The sequence below is a fragment of the Chenopodium quinoa genome, unplaced genomic scaffold (genome assembly GCF_001683475.1).
Source record: "Chenopodium quinoa cultivar QQ74 unplaced genomic scaffold, ASM168347v1, whole genome shotgun sequence".
Lineage (NCBI taxonomy): Eukaryota > Viridiplantae > Streptophyta > Magnoliopsida > Caryophyllales > Amaranthaceae > Chenopodium > Chenopodium quinoa.
In genome coordinates this window covers 2,043,070-2,069,485 of record NW_018745410.1, presented here as the reverse complement: position 1 = coordinate 2,069,485, position 26,416 = coordinate 2,043,070, and the positions used below count along the sequence as shown (strand labels likewise).

The 26,416-nt window shown below is 42.4% G+C and overlaps 1 protein-coding gene across 1 annotated transcript; it reads left to right on the top strand.

The window, feature by feature from the left end:
- Positions 1 to 17,016: 17,016 nt before the first annotated feature.
- LOC110713190 lies at positions 17,017 to 20,496 on the top strand. Its single transcript, XM_021891654.1, has 5 exons — positions 17,017 to 17,634; positions 17,809 to 18,052; positions 18,211 to 18,356; positions 20,219 to 20,279; positions 20,384 to 20,496. The coding sequence occupies exons 1-5, from the start codon at positions 17,017 to 17,019 to the stop codon at positions 20,494 to 20,496; spliced, it is 1,182 nt and encodes a 393-aa protein (XP_021747346.1).
- The last annotated feature ends 5,920 nt before the right edge of the window (positions 20,497 to 26,416 follow it).

Sequence of the window (26,416 nt, the reverse complement as noted above, 5' to 3'; positions counted from 1 at the left end):
AGCCGGCCAGACGACTGTGTCTTCTGGATCCGGCACAAACACTAGAAAGTCGGGGCCCATGGTGTGGTTTGCAATAAAGCTCTCCACTTTTTCTTGCATGGCTATGATTCGGCCCCGAGGTACCGTGCAGTAGTAGGGGGTATTTAGCTCTCGGTAAGAGGCGGATGGTTCCGCCCAATTGTCCCCCTTCTCAACTGCGTGAGAAAGTCTCGCCTCTTGCAGGCGGTTGTTTTTCTCTTCTGTACCCAAAGAAACATGGCCAGAAGAGCTTGACGAGGAATCGTCCTCCGACGAGTCTGAAGAGGACGACTCCTCCCCTCTCCCGGAGGGGCCCGCCTCCTCTCTTTGAAAAGAAGTAGATTTCTTAACTGTTAAATGGGAAGGGGTCACTATGACTCCCCCCACAGAATTGCCGGCATCCAGGCCGCCTTGTTTCACTTCCACATCTAGCACCTGGTCAGATGTTTCACTAATCGGCACCCTGTGGGAGGAGCCGTCTGAATTTGAGATCCTAGCTGTCTTTTTCGTTCTGGCCATCCTGCTCTGCATAGACACAGATACAGTCGGACTTTGTATAAAGGGCAAAGATGGGTCCGGAAAAGGGCAGGCGGCACTCCTAGTCCTAGATTCAGCCGTCCCCGGTGACCGGCTGATCACTAACCTAGGTCGTGTCGTGTGCTTCCGTGGTGCCATTTCAGAAAATAAAAAGAAAATTAAGAGTAAGAGAACTGAGTTACCTGAACGAGTGACGGTTGATGAAGTTCTGGAAATCCGGTGCAGTCGGCTTGTCAGAACAGGCGGTAGGCAGAAAAGGTCCAAAATGTCAGAGCAAGTTCAGGGGTCCGAATGTTCTCAAATAGTTCTCAAAGTGTGAAAATGACTCAAGGCAACTCTCCCTTATATAGGCGAAGTGAGAAGGCGAAGGGTCACTTTCAGAATTCAAAATTTGGGCGGGAAAATCTCTCGTCCTTTCGCCGACTGACACCTGTAGCAGGCCGTCGCCCGTTACAGTGCGACACCTGTCACAGGTAACACGTAACCAATCACGTGCCACCTGTGAGGGGCAAATGATTAGGGGATTTTGCTCCCACCAATCGGAATGCGCCACGTGGACCAATCAGGTCCTGCCAACTGTCTCCTAGTTGGAACTGTCAGGGCTTGCCACGTGGACCTGTTATGTCACGACATGTGGCATACTCCATGCCTAATGGAGAACCCGGCCACCCAGGCCCAACTTCCGAGGGAAGCCCAATCGGCCCTAGGTTTACCTAAACCTAGGATGGGCACGTTTCCCAAGGTTATAAATACCTCCCTTAATCCTCATTAAGGGGAAAGACACAAAAAAAAAGATTACAGAAACATTACGGAGAAACACATTAATTACACACAGTAATAACCGGCTGATCTCGCTAACAAAGCAGATTACCTACGTTAATCAGTCTCACCTAGAGAGACCTAATCATTTTAATTTCCGCATTAATTACTCCTTAATCAGGTACTAACTTGACCGTTGGAGGCGGAGCTCGCAGGAGTCTCCGTTATTTTGCAGGTACAGGCGTCTGGTTCCAGTCTCGGAATTGTAACTCTCCCGCAGGACATCAGAAAACCCCGAAACAGATGTCTTTTGGACATCCGGTTCCCGAAAACTTGGTCGTTCTTTAGACTGTTCTGGTCAGACGCCTATGAGTTGACTAATTTGGTCGTTCAATCTTTGCCGTCTGCATAGGTACGTAGAGCAAGCAAGTAGGCTGCTCTCTGCGACGATTGCACCCGGAGGGGTGTCGCCGGACGCCTTTGTCCATATTGGGACAGGCGATTTTATGAAAAAAGCAACCATCCGGCCGTTGGCCTCTGGTCTAGGTTGAGACCGGCTGTATAGCCACTAAGCGGTTTTGTGCCTAGTTTAGTTATCTGGCCATTGGCCGCATGTCACTCAGACGTTGAAATCGCTACTAAGTTTCAAACTTAATTTATTATCCGGCCATTGGCCTCACGTCACTTGGACGTTAGTTTAGCTACTAAGTTTCAAACTTAGTTTACTAATTGGCCATTGGCCTCACGTCACTTGGACGTTAATTTAGTAGCTACTAAGTTTTTAACTTAGTTTATTTTAATGCATCAACATTATTTAGAGGAGAGTAAGTCAATGTTACCTCAAATATTCAATGCTTGATGCTTAACCCATGTAATTGGGTAGCTTAGCCCTTGAAGAACCTTGGAAGGCCGGCTGCCGAGCTTAACCAGATGCGAAGGTTGATTGACACTTACGGCGCCTGACCATTATACTCCCAAAGAGTCGATCTCCCATATATGCATGCAGCTTCTCATACTTATATCATAAATAATACACAAACGCAATTTATGTTATTTGAACAAAAGATCATCAAATGACGGCTGCCTCATTGATCAGGTGTCAACTTGATGCCACTTGACACATGGCCGGCTTGCTAATAAATTATATAAGTGTAGTTGGCTAATTTAACCCACTCATTATTCTCTCTTTTTTTTTTTTTTTTTTTTATCATAATAATGATTGCAATTTTGCATGAAACCCAGCTAACTTCACGCAATAAAGCTGATTAAGGGGTGATACAGCCGCACTTAATTGACGAGCAAGGATTCCCATGCCGCCTGCATATGGTTGCCGCTTGAACTAACTTTCAATTGAGCTCTTACTAGCTCTTACTATCAAGCGCAACCCGGCTGACACCATTGATAATGGTAACCGGCTGCTATGATACGAGTCGGCATATTCGCCGCTTGTATTGGAGTCAGCTTGGGCCGTTTGACTCATGCTTTCTTGTTTGGAACAAAACAACCATTACAACCGGTATTGAGGTGGAACAACACAACCATGGCAGCCGGCTTTGAGCTTGAATAAAACAGCCATGGCAGCCGGCTTAATCGAGGCAACAAACAGCCCCACAACCGGACTTAATCAAGGTAGACAACAGCCCCTACGACTGGTAGGTGCGGCTGCTCTCCCAAGTTGAGCTAGCTTGCGAAATACGTGGTCATCCGGGCATCGTTGCCGGCTGACATCATTGATGATGGTGACCGGCTGCCACCATTGATTGTGGTATCCGACTGATACATTTGATGATGATAATTGGCTTGATTTTCCGTTTGTATGTCAACATGATGGTGACCGGCTGCCACCATTGATTGTGGACATGCCGACTGTGTGCTTCAATTGAGAATAGTAAGATGACATTTTTGCCACACCCCTTTTGCCTCTTGTATTTGCGGAGCTGAAGGAATACTTATATCGATGGCACATAATTGCCGCTTGTATATGTGGAGTTGGAGGCTTGTTGGTTGTTCTTATGTCTGACACCCATCATTGCCGCCTTACCCCTTTCACCCATAATACTCTGATTAGTTGATCGACTGTCATGACCGTCCAGCCTATTAGATTTCACGAGCTTGCAAATGATCAATCCTGGAGGCTTTATTATGATCGTCATTACATCCGCCTATATTATTCTCATGAGTCCACTCAAGAGTAGAATATGGAGTTTAATAAATTAAACTTTGATAGCTGTCAAAAACTTGAAGTATGGAAATGTATCTCACTTGCCGCATGTAAATGCCGCATGATATTGTCAATTATGCAAAGCATTTAATTGTAGGCTCATGTTATTTCATTAGCAACAAGCAATTAAATAATTTAATAGACCGCTTGCCGCCTAGCTTCTTATTTATACAATCATAATAACGATATGATAATAAGGATATATAGCTTGCAAACTTGGGCGTATCTCTTGTATTACAGCAATGCAAACTCATGTAACCAATTGATGGCTGTATAAAAAAAAATTTGGGAGTGTGGAAATGCATGAGTACACTTGCCGCATGCATATACCCCACTAATTACAAGAGTTTACTCTTGAAAATCAATTGTATAATATTATGTATATAATAATATAATTGGTGTAATGTTGATAGTATCAAACTATCAATCAAAGATAGCATTAAGGCCGGCTGTATGATCCGGCTGGGTGGCCTAAGCATGCGGCCGACTTATTAAATGAGTCGGATTAAAGTAGTAGAGTTGGCCAATTTAGCCGTCTCTCTCCTAATAAAATTTAGATTAAACGGCATTGCCATTTAACCTTTAAAAATACATGACTTAGTCTGACAGGCCTTTTTGGCCCCCTGACCCTCGATATTCAGCCTCATGACGCCTGATACCTCCTATAGGAGGCTCTCTCTCTTGAGTCGGTGATCCACCGTTGTGCCATTACAGATGTGTCTCCCCACAGACGGTGCCAAATGTTTTGGGGTTTTTTGTACATACCCGAATGGAGGGTATGTACGTCCCTCGGGAGACAGATCTGCAATGCAACACTCGAACGACCCGATCACCTGCAAAACAACGGACCCCGGGGGGCCGGAGGTCCGCCTCCAACGATCAAGTCAGTGACCGAAATAATGCACTTTAGAGAGAGAAATTAAAGTAGAGAGAAGGGAGAGTAAATGTGGGGGGCATTGCCCTTGGAGAGAGAATTGGATCCCTTGAAACTGATGTAAAGATTAGTATTTATAGAGCCTTTGGGATTTGTGCCTCTTAGGTTATTTAACCTAAGTAGATTGGCTTCCCATCGTTTTACGGTTTCTACGGTTGTGGGCTTAAAGCCCATTTTCACCCTTCTATCATTGGGTGACACGTGTCATGCTCTAATTGGCTCATTGAGCGCTGAGCTTGCGGACACGTGTCGAGGTGACATTGGTTCACATATAGGGGGTGTTTTTACCCCCAAACAGTAGTAATATCCATCAATAGAACTTTTTAAACCAGTAGATTCCCAACTTATAAAATTTCCAATTTTAAGATATATTTCCAAAATCACTTTTTTTTTTCTCACTTGAGTGTGCACATCCCCCAAGTTAAACTATATTCGAGGAAATACCAGATCATACAAAGCTCATGGTCTTACTTAACTAGTTCCGGGTAGAGGGACAATTAAAATATCAAATACTCAGGCTCATAATGTGGCTGCAATTTTAAATTAACTCAATTAAGTGATTTATCAATTAAAAAACTTGTTAAATCAACACTTAAAGATCAATCCTTTAAATCGTAAAATTATATATTTTAACTCATCATGAAAGTCATTAAATATTCTTACGCAACATTTATTCAAACAACATTAAAACAAACATTTACCAAAACACTCATTCAAAAATTGTATCAAGGACCTAGCCACCTATGCGTACCTTGATCACGAGAACAATAAAGTACGACTACTAAACTTGACCTGTTGACCATGATCGAGGAACTCCTCCTACACAAATAAAATAACCTTAATTAATATAAGGTTAACAAAATAACACAAAACCATAAACCCCATTCTATTGTGTATAAACTACCTAATTATTAACCGTTATTACAGAAATTATTTTAGTATCAAAATAGTACTATTAGTATCAAAGTGGTAATGTTAGTGTAAAAAATAATACTTTAGCTTCTTAAAGGAATAATATTAGTAAGATAATGTAAGTAATAATAATCATAGTATATTAATCAAGACTTGTAGCAAAAATGAGGGTGAAGGAAAGAACATGACACTACACCTCCTTAGTAGTAAGTCACGGCAGAAGGTTAGCAGTAGAGTGGCGGCAATTGGGTGATCGTTGGTGGCGGAAGAGGTAGTTGTTCGGAGGCAACAACTTGGTTGTGGGTTGCAGAGTTTATTTAAGCTAGAAAGAGGAAGGAAATAGAGGAAAAAAAGGGCGTGATGACATAGAGAGTAGAGAAGAGAATTTCTAATTTTTGGTGTGAATAAGTGGGAAGAATTAAGGGTCTATTTATATTGTTGAGGGTGTAGAAAGGATAGAGCTTAAGGTGTGATATGGTTATTAGAAAATATGATAAGTTTTTGGGGTTGTTAAGTGTAGGCACCTAAAAATGTCTCCCCAAAACAAAACTCGATGATGTACAACCTTTCACCGTCACTATTGGTCGGGTTCAATATTTAATCCTGAGAGTGCTTAAAAAATCGTGTTTAATTAAATTCAATTTTTGAATAGTCCATGGATCAGTCTTGATGTTTAGTAAAAGCATAGTTTTTAATTTGCCCAAACCTTTTTATTTTATCTTATTGTTATTTATTTTAGCCCAAACTTTTTTATTTATTTTATTTATTTTCTTATTTTAGCCCAAATAATAATAAAAACAGAAATGGCTCGAAATTATCAATCGACACTTAAAATGCTGAACGAAATTAGGGTTAAAAATGAATTTAGACGGAAAAGCGGACTGAAAACTCCCGCGTCACGGCAACAGTCCACCATGTCACAGGAAACATTCCCATCTGATGGTGGGGTTCTCCGTGACACGGGACACCTGCTGTGACACGGGGGGTTTCCGTGTCCTTTCCGCGTAAACCCTTAACACGTTTTCTCCCCCCGTTCACTAATTATTTCCCACATCACACAAAATTACATCGTGTCACGGGAATGTTTCCCGTCTGATGGTGGGATTTCCCGTGTCACGGTACACTTTTCTGTGTCGCGGTATACTTTTTTAGGGTTTTTTTTTTCATCATTTTAGGGTTTCGTGTGTTCCCTGAGCACATTTTTTCTATAAATACCCCCTCATTTCTGATGTACGGGGCATCAATTAATTCTCTATTTTTCTCTCTTCTATGCTCTAGCCTAAACACTAGCCTACCCTTCTTCTTTCAAAATTCCTTCTTCAAGCACTCCAAGGAGTCCGTACTTTACTCGTGGTTCTGTCCTTAAGCCAAGATGTGAAAGGTAGAATTGTTTGAGGGTTTGGCCCCGAATCAACTCTACTTAATATAATATAATTTAATTATTGTTTTATTATTATTTCCTTGAATTTACTAACTCGTTTATTATTTTGTAGTTGCAAGCAAACAGAATCAAAGTAAGAATTATGTTCCTTTATTTCTATTATTTTTCTAACGATTTTATATTGTTGGAATTATTGTTAAATTGCTTCCAATATTGATGTTATTCTATTATATTTATGATCACCATATTGCATGTTAAAGGGAATATGTAATTGAAAATCATGCCTAATAAGATAATTTGGACAACCGGTTTAGGTTCCTTTTTAATCTTGTTATTAATTCAAGTTATCACAATATTTTAGAATTATGTGTTGCATTAATATTAAACCAATTTAGCTTAAAAATAGTTTGGAGCAAATTGAATCTCTGTTTGTATGCCTTTGAGATCGCATGAATCACTTTTCACTATAAGAATCGAGTAGAGGCCAATACGGGCGAATGTGACTCCATGACTCACTTCGTACCATCATCCCCGATCTTCCTTTCGTGGTTCCGAACCATATGGAGTTAGTAATCTCATGGATTATGAATGGGGTGTAACCTTCACGGGTCAATCGTTGTTGCCTATCGTTGTCCCTTTATCGTGGTTACCTTTTATGATCCGTGAACGGTTTACAAGTTCCTTAAAAACTTGTTGGCGGCTCCCTACTTTCCTTGTCCCTAATCGTATTATGTCAATTCCCACTTCCTATGAGTGCCAATCATATTCACACATGCTTTAACGTAGGCGCACTTCAAACTACGCCTACAATTTGGCGACTCCACTGGGGAGGATTCTTGGTTATTTATCGATTTGAGTGATCGATATTTAATTAAGATGAGTGGATGAGACTTGAAAGATTCTTGAAAAATATTCCTGTGATTAATTTGGCATTTTGTGCATAAGCATAGACTTTTTAACGTCGCGTTTAGGTCTGTCCCGTAGGAAAAATTGAATAACTTGATTGCGTACGAAGGAAAATAGGCCACCAGTCAGATTTTCTAATTGTCGTGCCACGGTAGAATCTGCCGTGTCACGGTGCAATACACCGTCTGACGGTGTGCAGTACCGTGGCTTGGGAATCTTTGCCGTGTCACGACAGTCCTAAAATCAGTCTAGTGGCTTGTTTTCAATTCTCACAGTCAACTTCCTTCGATTTTTTCTGAAAAAACGTGTGTGTTCTACATGCGTCTTAGCCCCGGGGGATTTAAGCTTTATCAACCCAAAAACGCTCATGGCAATAAGGGTTCATCCGAGTTATTAAATCCACCCAAACCATGGAGTCGAGTTCAATTTCATCACGAACTCGCGGAGCCGTCCGTTGGCATACACCCTCAAGGGAGGCTGCCTTGCTAACGCGTCCAAACTCTTAACCATGGTACCCTTTTGACACCCAAAGCTTGACCAATAGTTGAACATAGGTCTTGACCCTAGGTTGCGTACTTTTTTTACATCATCGTGACTAAATGCTACATGGTTTGTTTGGTGCTAACCCTCATGTGTTTACTCTTTTTTTTTAACCCATGACCGAGGGTTTTTATTTCCACATAGTAATTAGTACGGACCTAAAATCGACTAAAATCTAGAAAAACTCACAAAAAAGACCTGGAACTAAGCACCGTGTCACGACAATTCCTACCGCGCCATGGTGATCAGTGCCGTGACACGGCGCATTTTACCGTTTGACGGTAGACTACACCGAGTCACGACAGTCAGCACCGTGACACAGTGCCCAGGAGAAGTGTCCCGTCAGTCATTTTTTGGTTTTTGTGCGTACGTATGTGGTTCATGTGTCTAGTTTGGTGTCATGTCTAGCTGTACGGTCATAACAGCGTCCATAACCTCACTTACTCACTCACATGCCGTGTTCACACACTTTTTTGATTAGTCGTGCACCATTTCATGACCGTATTTTAGGGTAGTCTTTTGTCGTTTTTTTTGTGTTGTTTTTTTCTTTCGGAGTAAGTCGGATGGTATCCTCCCATATATATATATATATATATATATATATATATATATATTTAAAAAAGAAAAACAAATAGAATTTCAAAATTCAAAATTTTTTCTCTAATTTTTCCGGATGGGTTAAAGTTAAGTTTGGTCATTAAAGGTGTGTTTGCTTCGGTGTCACAACACTTGGTTAAGAAGCAGGGGTAGATTGTTATGGTTCGAGTCAATACCTCAACAACCTCTTATACCAAAGAGGCGTACAAGGAAACCACCACAATCATCTCCACAAGATCCATGTCCAGTCTACTTTCAACCAATGGCTACTAAGGAAGATATCGAGAACATCAACAAGACAATTGAAATGTTATCTAACATGATGCAAAGACTCACCACTAGAGTCAACATGGTAGAGCAAGACAATTAGAACAATGTCACTGCCGCTGCAATGGACAAGATTAAGGAACAGATGAGTAAGATTTCTGAATAATTCACTTATGTGGAGCAACCTGTCGCCTCTTCGTCCATAAGGGACAAGCTTCCTGAGAAGTTTTCCATTGCTGACATTCCCAAGTTCAAGCCTACTGATAATCCGCTTTTCCATTTGAAGGCTTTTTTCTGCAACCATGGCTCTTAAGGGAGTAGATGTGACACTCTTCCCTACGGTGTTCCCTCTTTCCTTAGAGCACGCCTGTCAACAATGGTTCTACTCTTTGGAATCCAAACATTTTGCGACCTGGGAGGATGTTGCTGAAAGCTTCATGAATTGTTACAAGTGTAACATTCAGGCGAAGACTTTTGAACGTGAACTCTCCATTCTCAAACAGAAAGAGAATGAAGGCTTCACCACTTACTTAAGCAGATGGAGGGAAATAGCTGCGCTCTTGGTGGATCCCCCCAAGGAAAAAGATATGGTTCGCTTGTTCATTGCCTTTGAGTACCTTTGAAGCTGTATACGATATTGGAATCAATATCGAAGATGAACTGATGAAGATTGCTTGTAGCAACAATAATAACAACAACACTTGGAAAAAACAGAAGAACGACACTCCTTCTTCTTCGTCTTCGTCTTCCAAGCCCAATAATGTTACCAACAATATCAATATCAATGATGTGCTGGCCCTTAATGCTCCTCCTCAAAGATTCTAAAGGCAAAGGAGGGTTTACACGCCTTTAGGAATGACTTATGACGTTGCTTTTGACCGTTTGCATGGTCAAGGATTGATTATGCCAATCGAACCTTTTCCAGAACCTCGACCAGAGAATAGAACTACTAGCTATGACCCCAATACTTATTGCAAGTTTCATCAAGGCAAGGGTCATAATACTGAGAAGTGTTGGAGGTTGAAGGATGCGATCCAAGACCTAATTGATGCTAATTAGCTTCATGTCCCTCTAGGGGGCAAGAAGCCTAACATTCAAATAGGTCCTCTTTCTGATGCTTTGGCTATCATGGGAGATGAAGTCTCCTTTGATCCGTCAATACTCATTCAACCTGTGAATGAACCTTTGCCGGAAGTGGTATTTGTCTTGAGCTATGAAGAAGTGAATGGAATTTGGGATAGTGACGATGAAGACGTCTATCTCAAGGATATAGCCTGTTTGTCTCTTGGCACAAGTGTAGATGTTTGGGGAGACATTGAAGTCAAGGTTCTCATCAGAAGTGGACGATTGCAACAACCTAGTCCACCTCCACCGCAATCATAACCAATAGTTGACCCCATTGACCCTGTAAGCAACGATGTGGTCAAACAATTACAAAAGACCAAAGTGGAAATGAATGTATGAAAGCTTTTAGCCACCTCTCACAAGCATCGAAAGGCTGTGATGAATGCGCTGGTGAAAATAGGAGTTGATGATTATATGACTCCTCAAGGACTGGTCAACTTTCTCACTACTGAATTGCCAAGTACTAGCAATTTGATTTTATTTTCTGACAAGGATCTGCCCTCGGAAGGGGACCAACATAACAAGGCCTTACACCTCAATGTGTTGTGTAGGCAGATGAATGTTCCTATGAGCCTGGTTGATAATGGCTCTGCAATCAATGTATTCCTATTCCGCACTGCAAAGAAGTGGCGGACTTTGCCCTGATCCTTCTTAATGATGAGGATGTTCGGGAATGTTCCACTTGAGGATGCCCGTCCATCATCAACTGAGTGGGTCATCCTCTTCAGGTGATCCTTGGTGCCCCGAATAGTTGGGCCACCGCTTGTGAATCTGCCTGTTATGGTGTAGACCAGATCTTTATCTGTATCCGAACTACTAGTAGGCTAGACAGCTTTTGATGACTGCCCCGGATTCATCTTAGAAGCTGCTTTGGACTTCAAGACATAGGACTTCATCAAGCCCTTGTTAGCCAGACGGTCCAACGTCCGCTTAAGACTATAGCAGTCGTTGGTGTCATGGCCCACATCATGATGGAAATGGCAAAATGTATTCTTGTTACGCGACTGAACAAAACTTTTCATAGGATTCGACTTCTCAATAGTCAGTCGGTACTTTGCCTCTGTAAAGATGGTGTAGCAATCTTTATTGAATTCATACCGCGAAACATACTGTCTGAATTCTTTCTTTTTCTTTTTGGGCGGCTGATCAGGTTCCTCAACCGCCCAAACTTCTTTTTTCCTTTTGCTCTCTTTAGCTTTCTGAGCTGGTTGAGCAAACCGACTCTCCTTTTGTTTGTCGGACTTCTTTGAGTCCGACTAATGGCTGGACGAGCAGAGATCGGTAGCTTGAATAAAGCTCTCCGCCTCTATTAACGCCTCCTGGAGGGTGAAAACCCTCTTTCTGACAAGGTTGAACTTAAAGGTCGACCCGTCCTTCAGACCCTTGAAGAAGTCTGTATAGGCTACCTCTTCAGGCCTCCCCTGGATTTGAATTCTCACCAGGTTGAACCGCTTGACATAGTAGCGGAGCCCTTCTCTATCTCCCTGTCGGATGGTGCTTAAGTCGAGACTTGTCTTTTATGGCAAGGATGTTCATCGAGAAGTTGGAGGCAAACCAGAAGGCAAGCTTCCTGAACCTGTCGATGCAACCGGTTGGCAGGTTGCCAAACCATTGTTGGGCAATGCCCTTCAATGTAGCCGGGAAACACCAGCACCACATAGCGTCCTCCAACCCCTGCATGTGCATGAGGTTGGAGTAGGCCATGAAGCGGTCTCCGGGTTGGTGGTACCATCATAAGCACCTACCAACACATTCTTAACCTTGTCCGGCTTTGCGGCTTCGGTTATCTCCTTGGTGAACGCAGAATTTTGTTCACCAAGCTTGAGCAGTTGGAGCTGCCAGTCCAAAGGTTGGACATTATATGCCGCCTGACCCCCAAAGAGGACCAGCTACATGAAGTGAGGGGAGTACGGACCGTAGACCATAGGAGGTACATACGGTGCATTCCCAATCATATGAGGGCCAGAGTGGACGGTATTACCGCCTGTATGGCTTTCATGCAGAGATTGAATATTCCCTGCATATGTAATCTTGAAGCTGTCTGGAAAGCTCGATGTTGAGGCTAACCCAGACAACTGCTGACTCCTTCTGCGGGTAATGATTTCCCGAGCATCAGGAGTTGACTTTTTGTTTCCCTCCGGTTATTTAACCCGGATGGGATTTCTTGTGTTCTTATGGGGTTCGAGAATCTTTGAACAGTCGAGGGTCCCGGCTGCCTTGTCCTTTGGATGCGGAGTCGGCTCCCTGTCCCTGACGAGCTTCTTCCTCCCAGCATGAGTCTTTCTTGTCGACTAACCCTTGCTTGGGCCAACCTTACTCTTGGTGATTAAATCCTTGGTGTTACCCTTGAAACTAGTCATGAATCTCATGAGTTCGTTCCGAATGAATGGGCAGATCCACCTACCGTACGGGTTTCCCCTTCCGGCTGACCAGGGGGTCGGCTTGTACCTACTTGGTTTTCGCCCCGCTCCAGAGTGTCTCTAGGACGGATGCTGTAGGGAATAGTTTCAAGCCTTTAAAATCCCACTAGGTTGAACCCCACTGTGATCATACACTAAAGTACGGTGGCGTCCAAAAGGGAAAAAGATAGAGCAAAAGAGTCGCCAACAAGTTTTTAAGGAACTTGTAAACCGTTCACGAGGTGAAGGTTACACCCCTTAACGATCCAAGAGATCGTCAACTCCATAAGGTTATGAACCAAATAAGGGTTCGGGGATGAAGGTACAAATCCAACCTAAAAGAGATTGAACCTGCCCTAATAATAGGCCTCTACTTTATTCTGATCGTATTCATGTGCGCTTTCTGACTAACATACAATCAATAGGATTAACCCTAAACCTGTTTAATCTATGTTGGTTGAATTTAATGCAAAAATAAACTATTATCGGTGATCACTTGAATTATAATCACAATTAACCCTAACAAGATTATTAATATCTTATTAAGCGTGATTGCAAAAACCAATTCCCTTTAACCTGCAATAAAAGGTGATCAAGCAATAACAATATACAATAATATGCGTATCAAGCAACATAATAAATAATCATCATCAATCATAATCATAAATATTAGAAAGAACATAGGAAGCATCATATTCTTAATCATGCTTAATATTTAAAACACCCTAGACATGATACTAGGAATATCATAACAATAATATACATGTTGTCTACATCATAAAATCAATAAAGTCAATAAAGTACTTACTTGGATGCCTCGTACCTCTTTCTAATAACAAAATACACACGTTAGTAACTTCAAGGAAAATAATAATCAAAACAATTAAATTAAATAATTGAAAGAGAGATTTGGGACCAAACCCTCAGAAATTAAAATCTTTCACGTCTAGGGCGAAGGCAACTTCGAATATGGTTAGGTGTTTCTAGATCTTGTGAATGCGGAATTTTGTATTAAAAAGCAAGAAAGAAAGAATGCTAAAAGATTAATGTTATCGAGAATTGATGAAAGAAAGATGATGAATGAATGAATTGCGAAGAATTAGATGAATGATAATTGGTGAATGATGAAGACTTAAGAATTAGGAGAATTGGTGAATGTTGGTGATTGTTGATCTGTCCCTCAAAACGGAGTTTTTGATACAATATTTATAGAGAAAATCATCCAGAAAAGATAATTTATCAAAACAGAGTCTGACGATCGCAAAAACAACTTGGCGCCAGCCCTGGCTCATTGGCGCCAAGACCAATGGCTAGCGCCAGGCGCCAATGGCTGGCGTCTGGCGCCAATCCTGGTTCCAGGCGCCAAGGCCTGGGGTTGGACGCCAAACCGGCTTTTAACACGTTTTCGAAAATCTGATAATTTTACCGTACTGGAAGCTAAAATAATATAATTTCAGTCGAAAATGCTATTTGATCTAATTAAAACTCTGAAGAATCCTAATTGAATTAAGAATGATAAAACCTTCTAGAATGTTCTACAAGACCAAAACCATTCCTAATTACATTAGGAATGATAAATCATTAGACCCTCCCCTAGATCATTGGGCCGTACTTAAAACTCAAATCGGGCCCAGTTTAGTAAATTGGCCATAACTTCCTCAATACTCATCGGAATTGGGCTTATAATATATCGTTGGAAAGGTCTTTGCAAGCCCCATCTAACTATACCACTATTGGACCCATATTATGGACCAACCAAACTGGACTGGCTGTTTTCTTAAAATAAAGTTTTCAAAAACAGAGAGAAGAGAAAAGAAAAGAAATAAAACTTTCCGCAACACTAGACCTTTCCACACTTTCGTTTCATTCGATTATGATTCGACGTAAAAGGCACTCATCACTGGGTTTGGTTTTGGGGAGACACAAATGGGTGTCTACAGATGCATTTGGTGATCAGGGAGCCATCTTTGGCAATGTAGGTTTCTACTTGAGGATCATCATCCTCTTGGTCAATAAAGACCTCCGGCTGGTCAACCAGACGTTCAGGAGGTGGTACAGACTCTTGAACCATCTTTGACTCTCCCCATAGACGGCGCCAAATGTTTTGGGTGTTTTTGTCCCTCAGGAGAGTTATAGCTCAGAGACTGGTTGCGCGCGGCCTGTACTTGCAAAACAACGGAGACTCCTGGTGGATGGAGCTCCGCCTCCGACAATCAAGTTAGTACTTGAAGAATAACGGGAGAAAGTGCGAAAAAAGAGGTGAAATCTTCTTGGATTCCGAGATCAGGTGATTCTCTGATGTAAGAGAATGTAGGGTATGCTGTAATAAATGTAGATGTCCCTAAACTGGGGGAAATATCCCTATTTATGTGGTCATTCGGAAATGTGCCCTGATTAGGTCATTCTAACCTAATTATTCTAGGCTACGCCGCATTGTGGCTTTCTCGGGATTTAGGCCATTGAAGGCCGCCTTTTGCTCCTAAATTCTAGGATAGACACGTGTCAGAAGGAGATTGGCCCAAGAAGGACTAACCAGGGTATGACACATGTCAGGGCCTGATTGGGTCATGTGGTATGGGTAAAATTACCTAGAACAATTATTATTATTATTATTATTATTATTATTATTATTATTATTATTATTATTATTATTATTAGGAAATTTTTTAAATTACCACCTAAAAATGTAACCATTTTTGAAGTAACCACCCATTAAATTTTTTATTTTAAATTACCACCCCTTAAATTAAATAAATGCTTAGATTACCACCCATTTCAAAAATTCTGTGGATTTTTCGTATGTGGGCCCCACGTAACACTTATTTTAACCCTTTTGACTGATTTTTTTCCACAATTTTTCTCTTTAAAAACACTCTCCTAACTTCAATTCACATTTTTTCTCTTTGAAATTTGGTTGAATTTGGGGATGGAAATGTGAATTAAAGTATAGAGAGCGTTTTTAAAGAGAAAAACCAGGGAAAAAATAAGTCAAAATGGTTTAAATAAGTGTTAGGTGGGGCCTACAGACGGAAAATCCATCGGATTTTTAAATGGGTGGTAATCTGAGCATTTATTTAATTTAAGGGGTGGTAATTTAAAATAAAAAATTAAACGGGTGGTTAGTTCGAAAATGGTTACATTTTTGGGTGGTAATTTAGAAATTAACCTTATTATTATTATTATTGTTATTATTATTATTATTGTTATTATTATTATTATTATTATTATTATTATTGTTATTGTTATTATTATTATTATTATTATTATTATTGTAAAACATATTGGCACATGCACACGTAGAAGTTACCAGTCAACATGCGGTATTACGTTGTAAATGATGATAATGATTGATGATGATGATTAATATAATAGTATCATCTCAATAGAGATCAGGCGGCATTTTGACACTTGACAATTGTTATGGGTAAAAATCTATAGGTGTAAGTCAACGACACTCAAGCATAGTCAATGACGAAGACCCATCCGGACGAGGATGAAATATGGCGACGCTCCCTCAGCATTGACGAAAGACGGGTCAAGTAACAACTCCCTATTTTTTAGGAAGAGATAAGTAAAGAAGACTCAGTCCAAGTTCAGCTGATTCAATCCGTTAGAAATCAAAACAGAAAAGAATATTCCAAGCAACTGGAGTCCGAGAGTCATGGGAACAGCTCTATCTCCTTGCAACGGCTAGGAATTAACCTAGCAATCATCTACATAAAGGGCAAAGCAACGATGAGTGAAGGATAGAGCAAACTAGCAGTATCCATACAAAAATCCTATATTGTAAACCGTTATCTTTGATATTTCGCATAGTGAAAGTTTGGTAGATCCTTATTCTACCTGCGGTTTTTACCTTCATTGGGTTTTCCGCGTCACCAATCCCTTGTGTTATTTAATCGTTCTTATTTCGTTTCACTTTTGATTTTACTTAGTTGATCGTAGCCTAGATTTTGATAGTCAATCACACTTAACAAAAATTAGCATAATCAATTTGGCGCCCACCGTGGGGCTACAACTAGGTAAAGTCTAAAAACCCCTATTTACCCTTCAATATGTCAGCTGACGAAATGACCCAGAGCAACTAAAAGAAGCCTATGAGAAAGTTCAAGCCAACCTTGAAGCAGCCAGGGAATCCAATGAGCGTCTCAGCAAGGAAAAGGAAGCATCAGAATCCGATGTAGTTACTCTCCGTGAACAATTAGAGTTTGCCCAAAGCAATCGTCGTCGTCGGCCAAGGCAATTAGGTCTGATCCCAAGGATGCCGTCGTTGGATGTCATTGATTCTTCGCATGACACCGACACCGAGTCCAGTGACGGAGATATGAATATTGATCCTCCAATTAGGAGCGTCGGGCAAAGAATCATCCGAACTTCAAGGGATGACCAGGACAACCCGCAGCCAGACCAAACATAGATCATGTTCCAGAGGTTGGCCGACCTAGAGAAGCAGAACTCCAAGGTGTTGTCGATGATGAAGAGAATGTCAGGTGTGCTGATCCCCGTTCAAAGAGAAGCTCCAGATGGATTCGCGATGACTCTGTTTTGCGAGTTGGACATGGCCCGGATTCCCAGAAGACTATCGCTCCCGAAGTTCACGTCGCTTTATGATGGAACGACTTTTCCCGAGCAGCATGTCAAGTACTACAAGCAGCGGATGTGGCAAGCTTCAATCCCGTTCGACTGCTGGGAGGCATGCATGTGCAAATCGTTCGGCGCGACGCTAACTGGCCCCGCCCTTAAATGGCTCGGCAAACTCGAACCAGGTAGTATAACTAGTTTTGCTATGTTAGTTAACAAATTCTATTCCCATTTCGAAAGTAGTAGACAATTCGACAAGCAGACAAGCGATCTATATCGGATCGTCCAGGGTCCCAAGGAAACCATCAGGACTTATTGGTCTCGATTCAACAAAGAGAAGGTCTCGATCAAGAACGTCGACAACATAACTGCCATTGAAGCCTTCCTCCGTCGATTGCATACAAACTCGGATCCGTACAAAGATATCGTCAAGTATCTTTGCTCAACATTTGAAGAGGTCAAGACAAGAGCTGTGGCTCAAATGCGCTTCGACGAGGACATCACCAACCGCAGCTCCTACCTAAGTTCCAGAGGCTCGTCCAACCGTAAAGCCCCAAACAGCCAGAGGGGATCATGGCGACACCAGCCCTAAGAGGCATCAGGTAGATCACGCTCTGTTAATGCTGTGCAGGTTGAAGAAATCCTCGACGCCCCGCAGTACCCCAAAATATCGAAGTATGGGTTCGACGTAAATATTGTGGCTGTGGTAAAGGAGTTGGAGCCCTTGGGAAGCAAAGTGCGCTGGCCGATGAAGAGCAACAAGCCAGAGTCAGGGAAGGATATGAGCAAGTGGTGCGAGTTCCATAGCGATCATGGCCACAAGACGGAAGACTGCTACGGCCTGCGAAGAGAAGTCGCCTTCAAGTTAAAGAGAGGCAATCTCAAGCATCTGTTAGGAAAGAAGAAAAGCAGCGACGCGGGTCGTCCTCAACCAGAAACGACGACAGTGGACCTCCAAAGCCACTCGTACCTAAGGTAATAGTTAATGTTATCACTGGTGTTTTCGATATTTGTGGACTAACTTATTCTGCAGCAAAAAGGATCGCAAAGTCGACAGTAGATAATGCAGACGTCCCGGAAGAGATCAGAGATCCCCTGGAAAAGAAGTTAGAGGCAATGTCAATTACCTTCGACGATGAAGACATCAACAACATCAACAAAGAGCATGAGGATTCTTTGGTAATTTCCTTGGTCGTAGGGAATTGTCTTCTTCGAAGGGTACTGGTCGACGGAGGAAGCTCTGCAAATGCCCTGTTTAGAAGAACCAAGGAAGATATGGGGTTAAAAGATGGCGACATCACCAGAAGGTCAACGACTCTGGTCGGTTTCAATGGTAAAAGTATGTCAACTCTCGGAGACATAACCTTACCAACCTATGCAGGAGGCCTAAACTCTCAAATAAAATTCAACATCATTGACTGCCCATCAGCCTATAACGCGATACTAGGTCAACCCTGGATCCACCGACTAAAAGCCCTCCCTTCTACCTACCATCAGTCGATTAAATTTCCCACCATGAGAACCGCATAGCAATTACAGCATGGCCCGACACCAAACAATCCCAATGACCTCGAAATCGATGAGATACCCTTAGACCCTGAAAAGCCAGATCAAACCGTCCGTGTCGGAGCCAACCTAGCACCCAAACTCAAAAACACTTTCCTAGCCTTTCTCCGAGAGAACAAAGATTGTTTTGCCTCGTCTCATGAAGACATGACTGGCATAGACCCAAGCATCATCTCGCATAAGCTAAACGCCGACCCAAATCACAAGCCTGTTAAGCAGAAGCGTCGAAAGTTTGCTCCGGAGTGAAACAAGATCATCAATGGCGAAGTGCAGCAGCTGATCGACACTGGAAAGATAAGGGAAGTCAAGTATCCAGACTGGCTCGCAAATGTTGTCGTCGTCAGCAAAAAGAACGGCAAGTGGAGAGTATGCATCGACTTCACCGATCTCAACAAAGCCTGCCCTAGAGATCCGTTCCCGCTCCCGCACATCGACGCCATGGTAGATACGACATCAGGTCACGAGCTCTTAACATTCATGGACGCCTACTCCGGATATAACTAGACCCTAATGCATCCCGACGATCAGGAGAAGACGGCCTTCATGACTGACAAAGGTATATATTGTTATAAAATTATGCCTTTCGGACTAAAAAATGCAGGTTCGACGTACTAGAGGCTAGTCAACAGGATGTTCAAAGACCAGCTAGGGGACACGATGGAAGTATACATTAACGATATGCTAGTGAAATCTAAAATGTCGGAGGATCACGTCGACCACCTCCGTCAGACCTTTGAGGTATTGCGAAAGTACGGTATGAAACTTAACCCTACTAAATGTTCATTCGGAGTATCCGCTGGAAAAATTTTGGGCTATGTAGTAACACAAAGGGGAATTGAAGCCAGTGCCGACCAAGTCAGGGCTCTAATAAATATTCAATCCCCCCGAAATGTTAAAGAAACCCAGAAATTGACAGGACGAGTGGCAGCATAAATCGCTTTATTTCTCGATCGTCAAATAAATGTCATCTTTTCTATAATGTTTTGAGAAAAAATAAAGGTTTTGAATGGACTGACGATCATGAAAAATCTTTGCAAGATCTAAAGAAATATCTAATGACGCCACCCCTCCTGTCGAAACCCAAAACTAACGAGCCTTTACAGCTTTATATCGTCGTCAGTGCTGTGGCCGTCAGTGTAGTCCTGACAAGAGAAGATGACGAAGCTGGGCAGCTTCCGGTTTATTATGTAAGTAAAACCCTGCTCCTAGCCGAGGTAAGATACACGTCCCTAGAAAAATTAGCTCTTGCTTTAATTACTGTCATGAAGAAGCTAAGGCACTATTTTGAAACCCACCACGTAGTGGTGATGACTAATTATCCACTTCAGTCTATTTTGAGAAAACCAGATTTAACAGGACGACTAGGCAAGTGGATCATTTCGTTAAGAACGATGGACATCGAGTACCAACCCTGAAAAGCAATAAAATCTCAAGCCCTAGCAGATTTTGTGGCTGACTTCAGCCCCGACTTACAGGCCATAGCTGACAAAGAGGTAGAAGAAATCAATAACATCCAGAAAAAGGCAAATGAATCCTGTTCGTCGACGACTTGTCCAATCAACGAGGGGCTGGCCTGGGAATGGTGCTAAAGTCGCCACAAGGGGACATGATAGTAAGGTCTATATCTTGTGATTGTAAAGCAACTAATAATGAAGCAGAATATGAAGCTTTGATTGTAGGAATGATCGTCGCGAAAGGCTTAGGTGCTACAGCCTTGGATGTATACAGTGACTCCCTCCTCATCGTCAGCTAAATGACAGGTGACTTCGCAGCCAAAGATTCAAAAATGACAGCATACCTCGATGTCGCTAAAGAAAAAGCCAAATACTTCGATCCATTCACTATCTCACAAATCCCAAGAGACCAAAATGCCCAAGCTGACGCATTAGCAAACCTAGCCTCCGCCCTCAAAAAGACCACCTTCACAAACATTCCTTTAGTCCACTTGCGGAAACCACCCGTGTCTACCAAAGAAACCCTGCTCGTTGATGACGTCAACGACGACGACGATCGGACAAAACCCATTATAGATTACCTAACCAAAGACATCCTCCCCAACGACACGGCAGAATCCCAAAAACTTAAATACAAAGCCTCTCGATACCACATCATCGACGGAGTCCTGTTCCGCAAATCAGCGTCAGGGTTATCCCAAAGATGCATCCAAAAACATGAACAACAATCCATCCTTAGCCACTTGCACGATGGAATATGTAGTAGTCACGTCGGAGGAAGGAGATTAGCCAAAATCGCAAAAAGATAAGGATATTTCTGGCCAACGCTTCATGAAGACGCAGTGCAATATGTGACCAGATGCGACAGCTGTCAACGGTTCGCCAACACCGTCCATAAACCTTCGGAACCCCTCCACCAGACATTATTTTCGTGGCCCTTCATGAGATGGGGAATGGATATCGTCGGGAAGCTACCTGCAGCACTAGGGCAAAGAGTTTATATGCTAGCACTAACCGATTATTTTTTTAAATGGATTGAAGAAACTTCTTTGAAACAGGTGACGGACAAGGAGGTCATAACATTCATATGGACTAACATTATTTGCAGGTTTGGAATCCCGTCGGTGATCGTCTTTGACAACAGATCACAGTTTATTAGCGACAAACTCGTTCTTTTTTGCAGAAGTTTCGCATAGAGCTAAGGACGTCGACGTTGACGCCGAGGTATCCACAAGCCAATGGACATGCCAAGTCTAGTAACAAAGTTGTCATGGAAGCCATCAAGAAAAGGCTAAAAGAAGCAAAAGGCAAATGGGCCGATGAGCTCCCAGCAGTCCTATGGGCCAACCGGACGACACCGAGAGAAGTGACGGGGTAGACGCCCTTCTCCCTTGTCTATGGATGTGAAGCCGTTCTCCCAGTAGAGGCCGACTTCCCAACGTCAAGATTCGGTCTCATGACGGAGGAAAGAAATCAAGAGGAAATGGAGGACAACCTAGATGTAACAGAAGAATTAAGAGAGACAGCGTTAATCAGAATGGCGGCACAACAAAAAATCGTCGCAAGAAGATTCAACAAAAACGTCAAGGCCAAAACATTCCAATTAGGTGACTGGGTACTCAGGAAAGCGTTCCAGAATACAAAAAATCCAGCCGACGGAAAGCTTGCTCCCCCTGGGGAGGGACCATACGAAATCACCTAAGTCATCGGAAACGGCGCCTATCGACTAACTGACCAGCAAGGTAACCCTGTTCCAAGAAGTTGGAACGCAATTCATTTTAGAAAGTACTACTTTTAGGCAAATCATCGACGAAATGGTAATGTCCTAATAAAATTCCAAGTTTATTTCGTTTATTTAAAGTTTTCATTTACGACTAAGTGTACTGACTTAAGCAAACGACCAACGATACTTTAACCATGTTGGTTTTGCAGAACATCGATCGACAAAGCATGCTATTAAAGGAAAGAAAAGACCTAGCCATGGTCCAACTATAAGAAGCAAACGACAACAAGCGTCAGTTACACTGACATCCTTAAAAAAGGGTGAGGAAAGCTTCCATTCAAACGACAATCGAAGCACGACGAAGCCCAGGGCAAATCGACCTTAGCGTCCAACGCCAAACACCCGATACCTGAACTACGAACTAGCCTTCATTGTTCAGCGTCGATGCTGGGATGCAAGGGGCATTGGCAAACAACGCAATGATAGGCCTAAAAATACAAAGTCTCCGAAGAAGCATACTGTAACTATAAAATATTTTTTGTACTTAAGTATTTTCCCTTGTTTAAAACATTATCTTAAAGTTAATAAAGATTGAAGTTTTTTCTTGAAATTTTTGACATGTTATATTTTCTTTAAAAACAGGTTTTACGTAGCTGCATCTTTTATGGAACTTTACGTTATGTTTTTGCTTCACGACTACAGATCACAAATCAATATCAAGAAAATGACGAAAAACAAAAAAATACTTAGCAAAAGGAAACAAAGCAAACTGTCAAGGAACCACTTGCCCTCAAGTGGAACAAAAGTACAAAAGCATAAGTCATAAAACCAAAAGACAAGTTTTGAAGCAAAAGCAAAGTCATTCAAACGCATACAAAAGCATAAGTTTAAACCATCACAAGCGATGACCTTCAAGCATCGGTTTCGTTGGTAGCGACGTCCCCCGCAACATAAAGTCCATCGACGACTTCCTTGACTATCTCATTAGCACAAGCATTGTCGTCGATACCTTCGACTCGTGGCTCCTTTGCGTCGTCTAAGGGCTGATTCCGGATGAGCGCAGGCTGATCTTCGATAACAGAAGGCTGGACTTCAACAACAGCAACGGGCAAAGGAACAATGGTCGACGGATCGGAATCCACAGTCGACGTAACTGCAACATCCTCCTCCAGTTCGTCAAGAGTCCCGTCGTTGGCCAAAAAGCGATCAATCACCTCCTGGGGGTGCCACTCCGAAGCCTTTCCATCCAAAAACTGCTTCATCAGCTTCGCCTTTACCTTAATGTCTAATTCAGCATAGTCATCCAGCGCGTCGTCCAATTCCTTCTGCGGCGACGCCAACTCTTCTTGCACCTTTGTCAGAGCCTCGTCCTTAGCAGCAATGACCCCGACCTTATCCTCTAATTGCTTATCCTGCTCCTTTAGCTGAATTTGAAACTTTTGACGCTCTTCCTCCATACCCTCTAATTGAGCCTTTAGCTGCTTCTCCAGATCGTCCACCTTCTTCGTCGCTTCATCCAGATCCTTCTTAGTCATTTGAAAAACATTAACCGCGGTCTTGCGCTGAGCTTCACTGTTCTTAGCCGCACTGTCCAACCTCTTCATCTCCTTAGCTAGGCCGATCACTCTCTACCTCAGTACCAAAGAATTTTGCAGGCACTGATCAAACACAATACAAATCATGAACCTGAAATTTAACCCCAACAGACAAAAACTGCACTTAGTAGAAACTTAAGTATAAATGAGCCATAGCCGCTTCAGAAGCTAAGTCCAGCGCAGAGGTACCAGCCAAATGTTCCCTCAAACCCGGAAACAACAGTTGATTCAGGCCAGGAAAAAGAGAACGACGATCGTCCTTCCGAAGATCTAATAAATTCACTGGAAAACGCGCCAGGATGTCAGGAAAAGTGGGTTCGTCATCGACCTTCTGATGTTTGCGCGGAGGATACGGCGATAGAGTAATGGTACCAGACTCGTCGACGGTCCTCTGAATCGTTGGAGTCTGGACAGGCTCCGTTTTCTCCGCCACTTCCGACGGTTGTTTCTCCTGGGGGTTCAAGCCGCGCTTCCTCCTCATCTGCAAATCAGCTTCTTGCTGAGTTAAGCTCAGTCCTCGACGAACGCCCTAAGCTGTCGATTCTGACAAAACATAAGACAAAGTAAACACAAGCAACAATACAACGACAAAGCGACAAAAAATACTCTATGGTAAATAACAACTCACGAGTTGACATTGTTTCTTCAGAATCTTCGATTTGTTTCAATGTGCTCACTGGAGTTCCCTGTCTTTTCCATGTTTGATCACCCGTCGGCTTCTTTTTTCTCACAAACGTTCTTGCTGAAGGGCTAATGGCAAGGAATTCTTTCACCTTCGACGAAGAGGTCTCCGATGCCTCAAGAAACCCCAATTCCAATTCTGCATATATAAAGAAAAGATCAAACCATTTAGCCAAAATTAAACCAGAGGAACAAAACGCCGAAAAATTGCTTACCCTTCATCGGCCATCCCTCCGTCAACCACATTTCGTCAGTACCCAACGATACTCTCTTGACGAAGAAAAACCACTTCTTCCAACCCCTATCATTTACGTTAGTATTCGAAACCAACCGACTCCCTTTTTTGCACAGACTAACGAAACCACTCTCAGCCATCTTAATCTCATACCCTACCGCCATATCCGCCAAAGTAAAGGGATCCTCCTAATCTTTGGTCAATTCCACTATTACCGACAAAATCCTCCAACCAGAGGGCATCAGTTGCCCAGGACTGATGCCCAAAACTTCAGAAAAAGAACGAACCAAAGGCGGGAAAGGAAACTTAATTGCCGTCTCCGCAAAAGGATATCTAAAGAAAACAACGAAATCCTTGAGGCAATCCTCCACCGTTTGGCCAGGCCCCGGAATGTAGGCAAAAGTAGTGTCAGGAAAGCCTGCCATCTTGACGAAGTCACTCGTCATGTTTGGCGCCATCAACGACTTGGACTGAGACTTTGATTTCTTCTGTGAAACAACCGTTCCTCTTTTTTCAACAATGCGAAGAGAAAACATAGTTCTAGTTTTGGGAATTTGCTCGACATTGCGCTTAAATTGACTAATGCAAAGGAAAATTAAGTGAATTACCTGGTAATTAAGACGCCGAGAAGCTCAATAATCACCACCGTACGCCGCCGCTGAATCACCAAAGAATTCCTGCACAAAGAGAGAGAAAGAAGAGAGAGAAAGCAGGAGTGATAACTTGGGAAGTAGGAAGCGTGTAGCAGTAATTAAGAAAGGGATGAAATGACGGTTAGAGTGAGAAAGTTGGAGAAGTGGAGTAAATTCCCTGAAGAACGTGCTTGGTAGATGAAAAGACGGAATCACCCCCATATAATTTGAATATTTCTGCATTTTTTGTTTTTTGTTTTCGCTTTTTATTCTGTTTTTAATTACCAAAAGTGAATATGGCAATCCCCATTTAGCAATTAGGGGCAAATTGTTATGGGTAAAAATCTATAGGTGTAAGTCAACGACAGTCAAGCATAGTCAATGACGAAGACCCATCTTGACGAAGATGAAATATGGCGACGCGCCCTCAGCATTGGCGGAAGACGAGGTCAAGTAACAAATCCCTATTTTTTAGGAAGAGATAAGTAAATAAGACTCAGTCTAAATTCAGCTGATTCAATCCGTTAGAAATCAAAACAGAAAAGAATATTCCAAGCAACTGGAATCCGAGAATCATGGGAACAACTCTATCTCCTTGCAACGACTAGGAATTAACCTAGCAATCATCTATATAAAGGGCAAATCAATGATGAGTGAAGGACAGAACAAACTAGCAGTATCCATACAAAAATCCTATATTGTAAACCGTTATCTTTGATATTTCGCATAGTGAAAGTTTGGTAGATCCTCATTCTACCCGTGGTTTTTGCCTTCATTGGGTTTTCCACGTCACCAATCCCTTGTGTTATTTAATCGTTCTTATTTCGTTTCACTTTTGATTTTACTTAGTTGATCCGTAGCCTAGATTTTGATAGTCAATCCCACTTAACAAAAATTAGCATAAACAACAATAATGTCTTTTTAAGCCTGTCATGCCATTCGACTGCCACCACAGACACATGCTCGGTTTTCAATCGTCTCTTGCTCAACCTTCAATCGTCTTTGAAGATGAGCTACATACACACAAATGTAACTCGGCATTTATAGTCATTCGGTCTGCCTTTGCTGCCTATACCTCGTGTCATTTGTTATTTTCTTTTAGAGGTGCGGAGCAGCCTCTTTGTTGAGTGACCTTACATACGGCGCCGCCCAACTATATTGAACTTTGCCGCTTACAATTTTGCCGCTAGCCGCCTGGGCTACATAAGGTGAGCCAGCATACATGCCGTTTGATTTCATGCTCAAATTCAAGTTACAGGCGGCAATGTGCGTTGCCACCTGACTTATTCTCGAGAAAAAAGTGGCTCGGTCTCCATGACGCTTATAAAGCAATTATAGGCGGTGTCCAAGCTC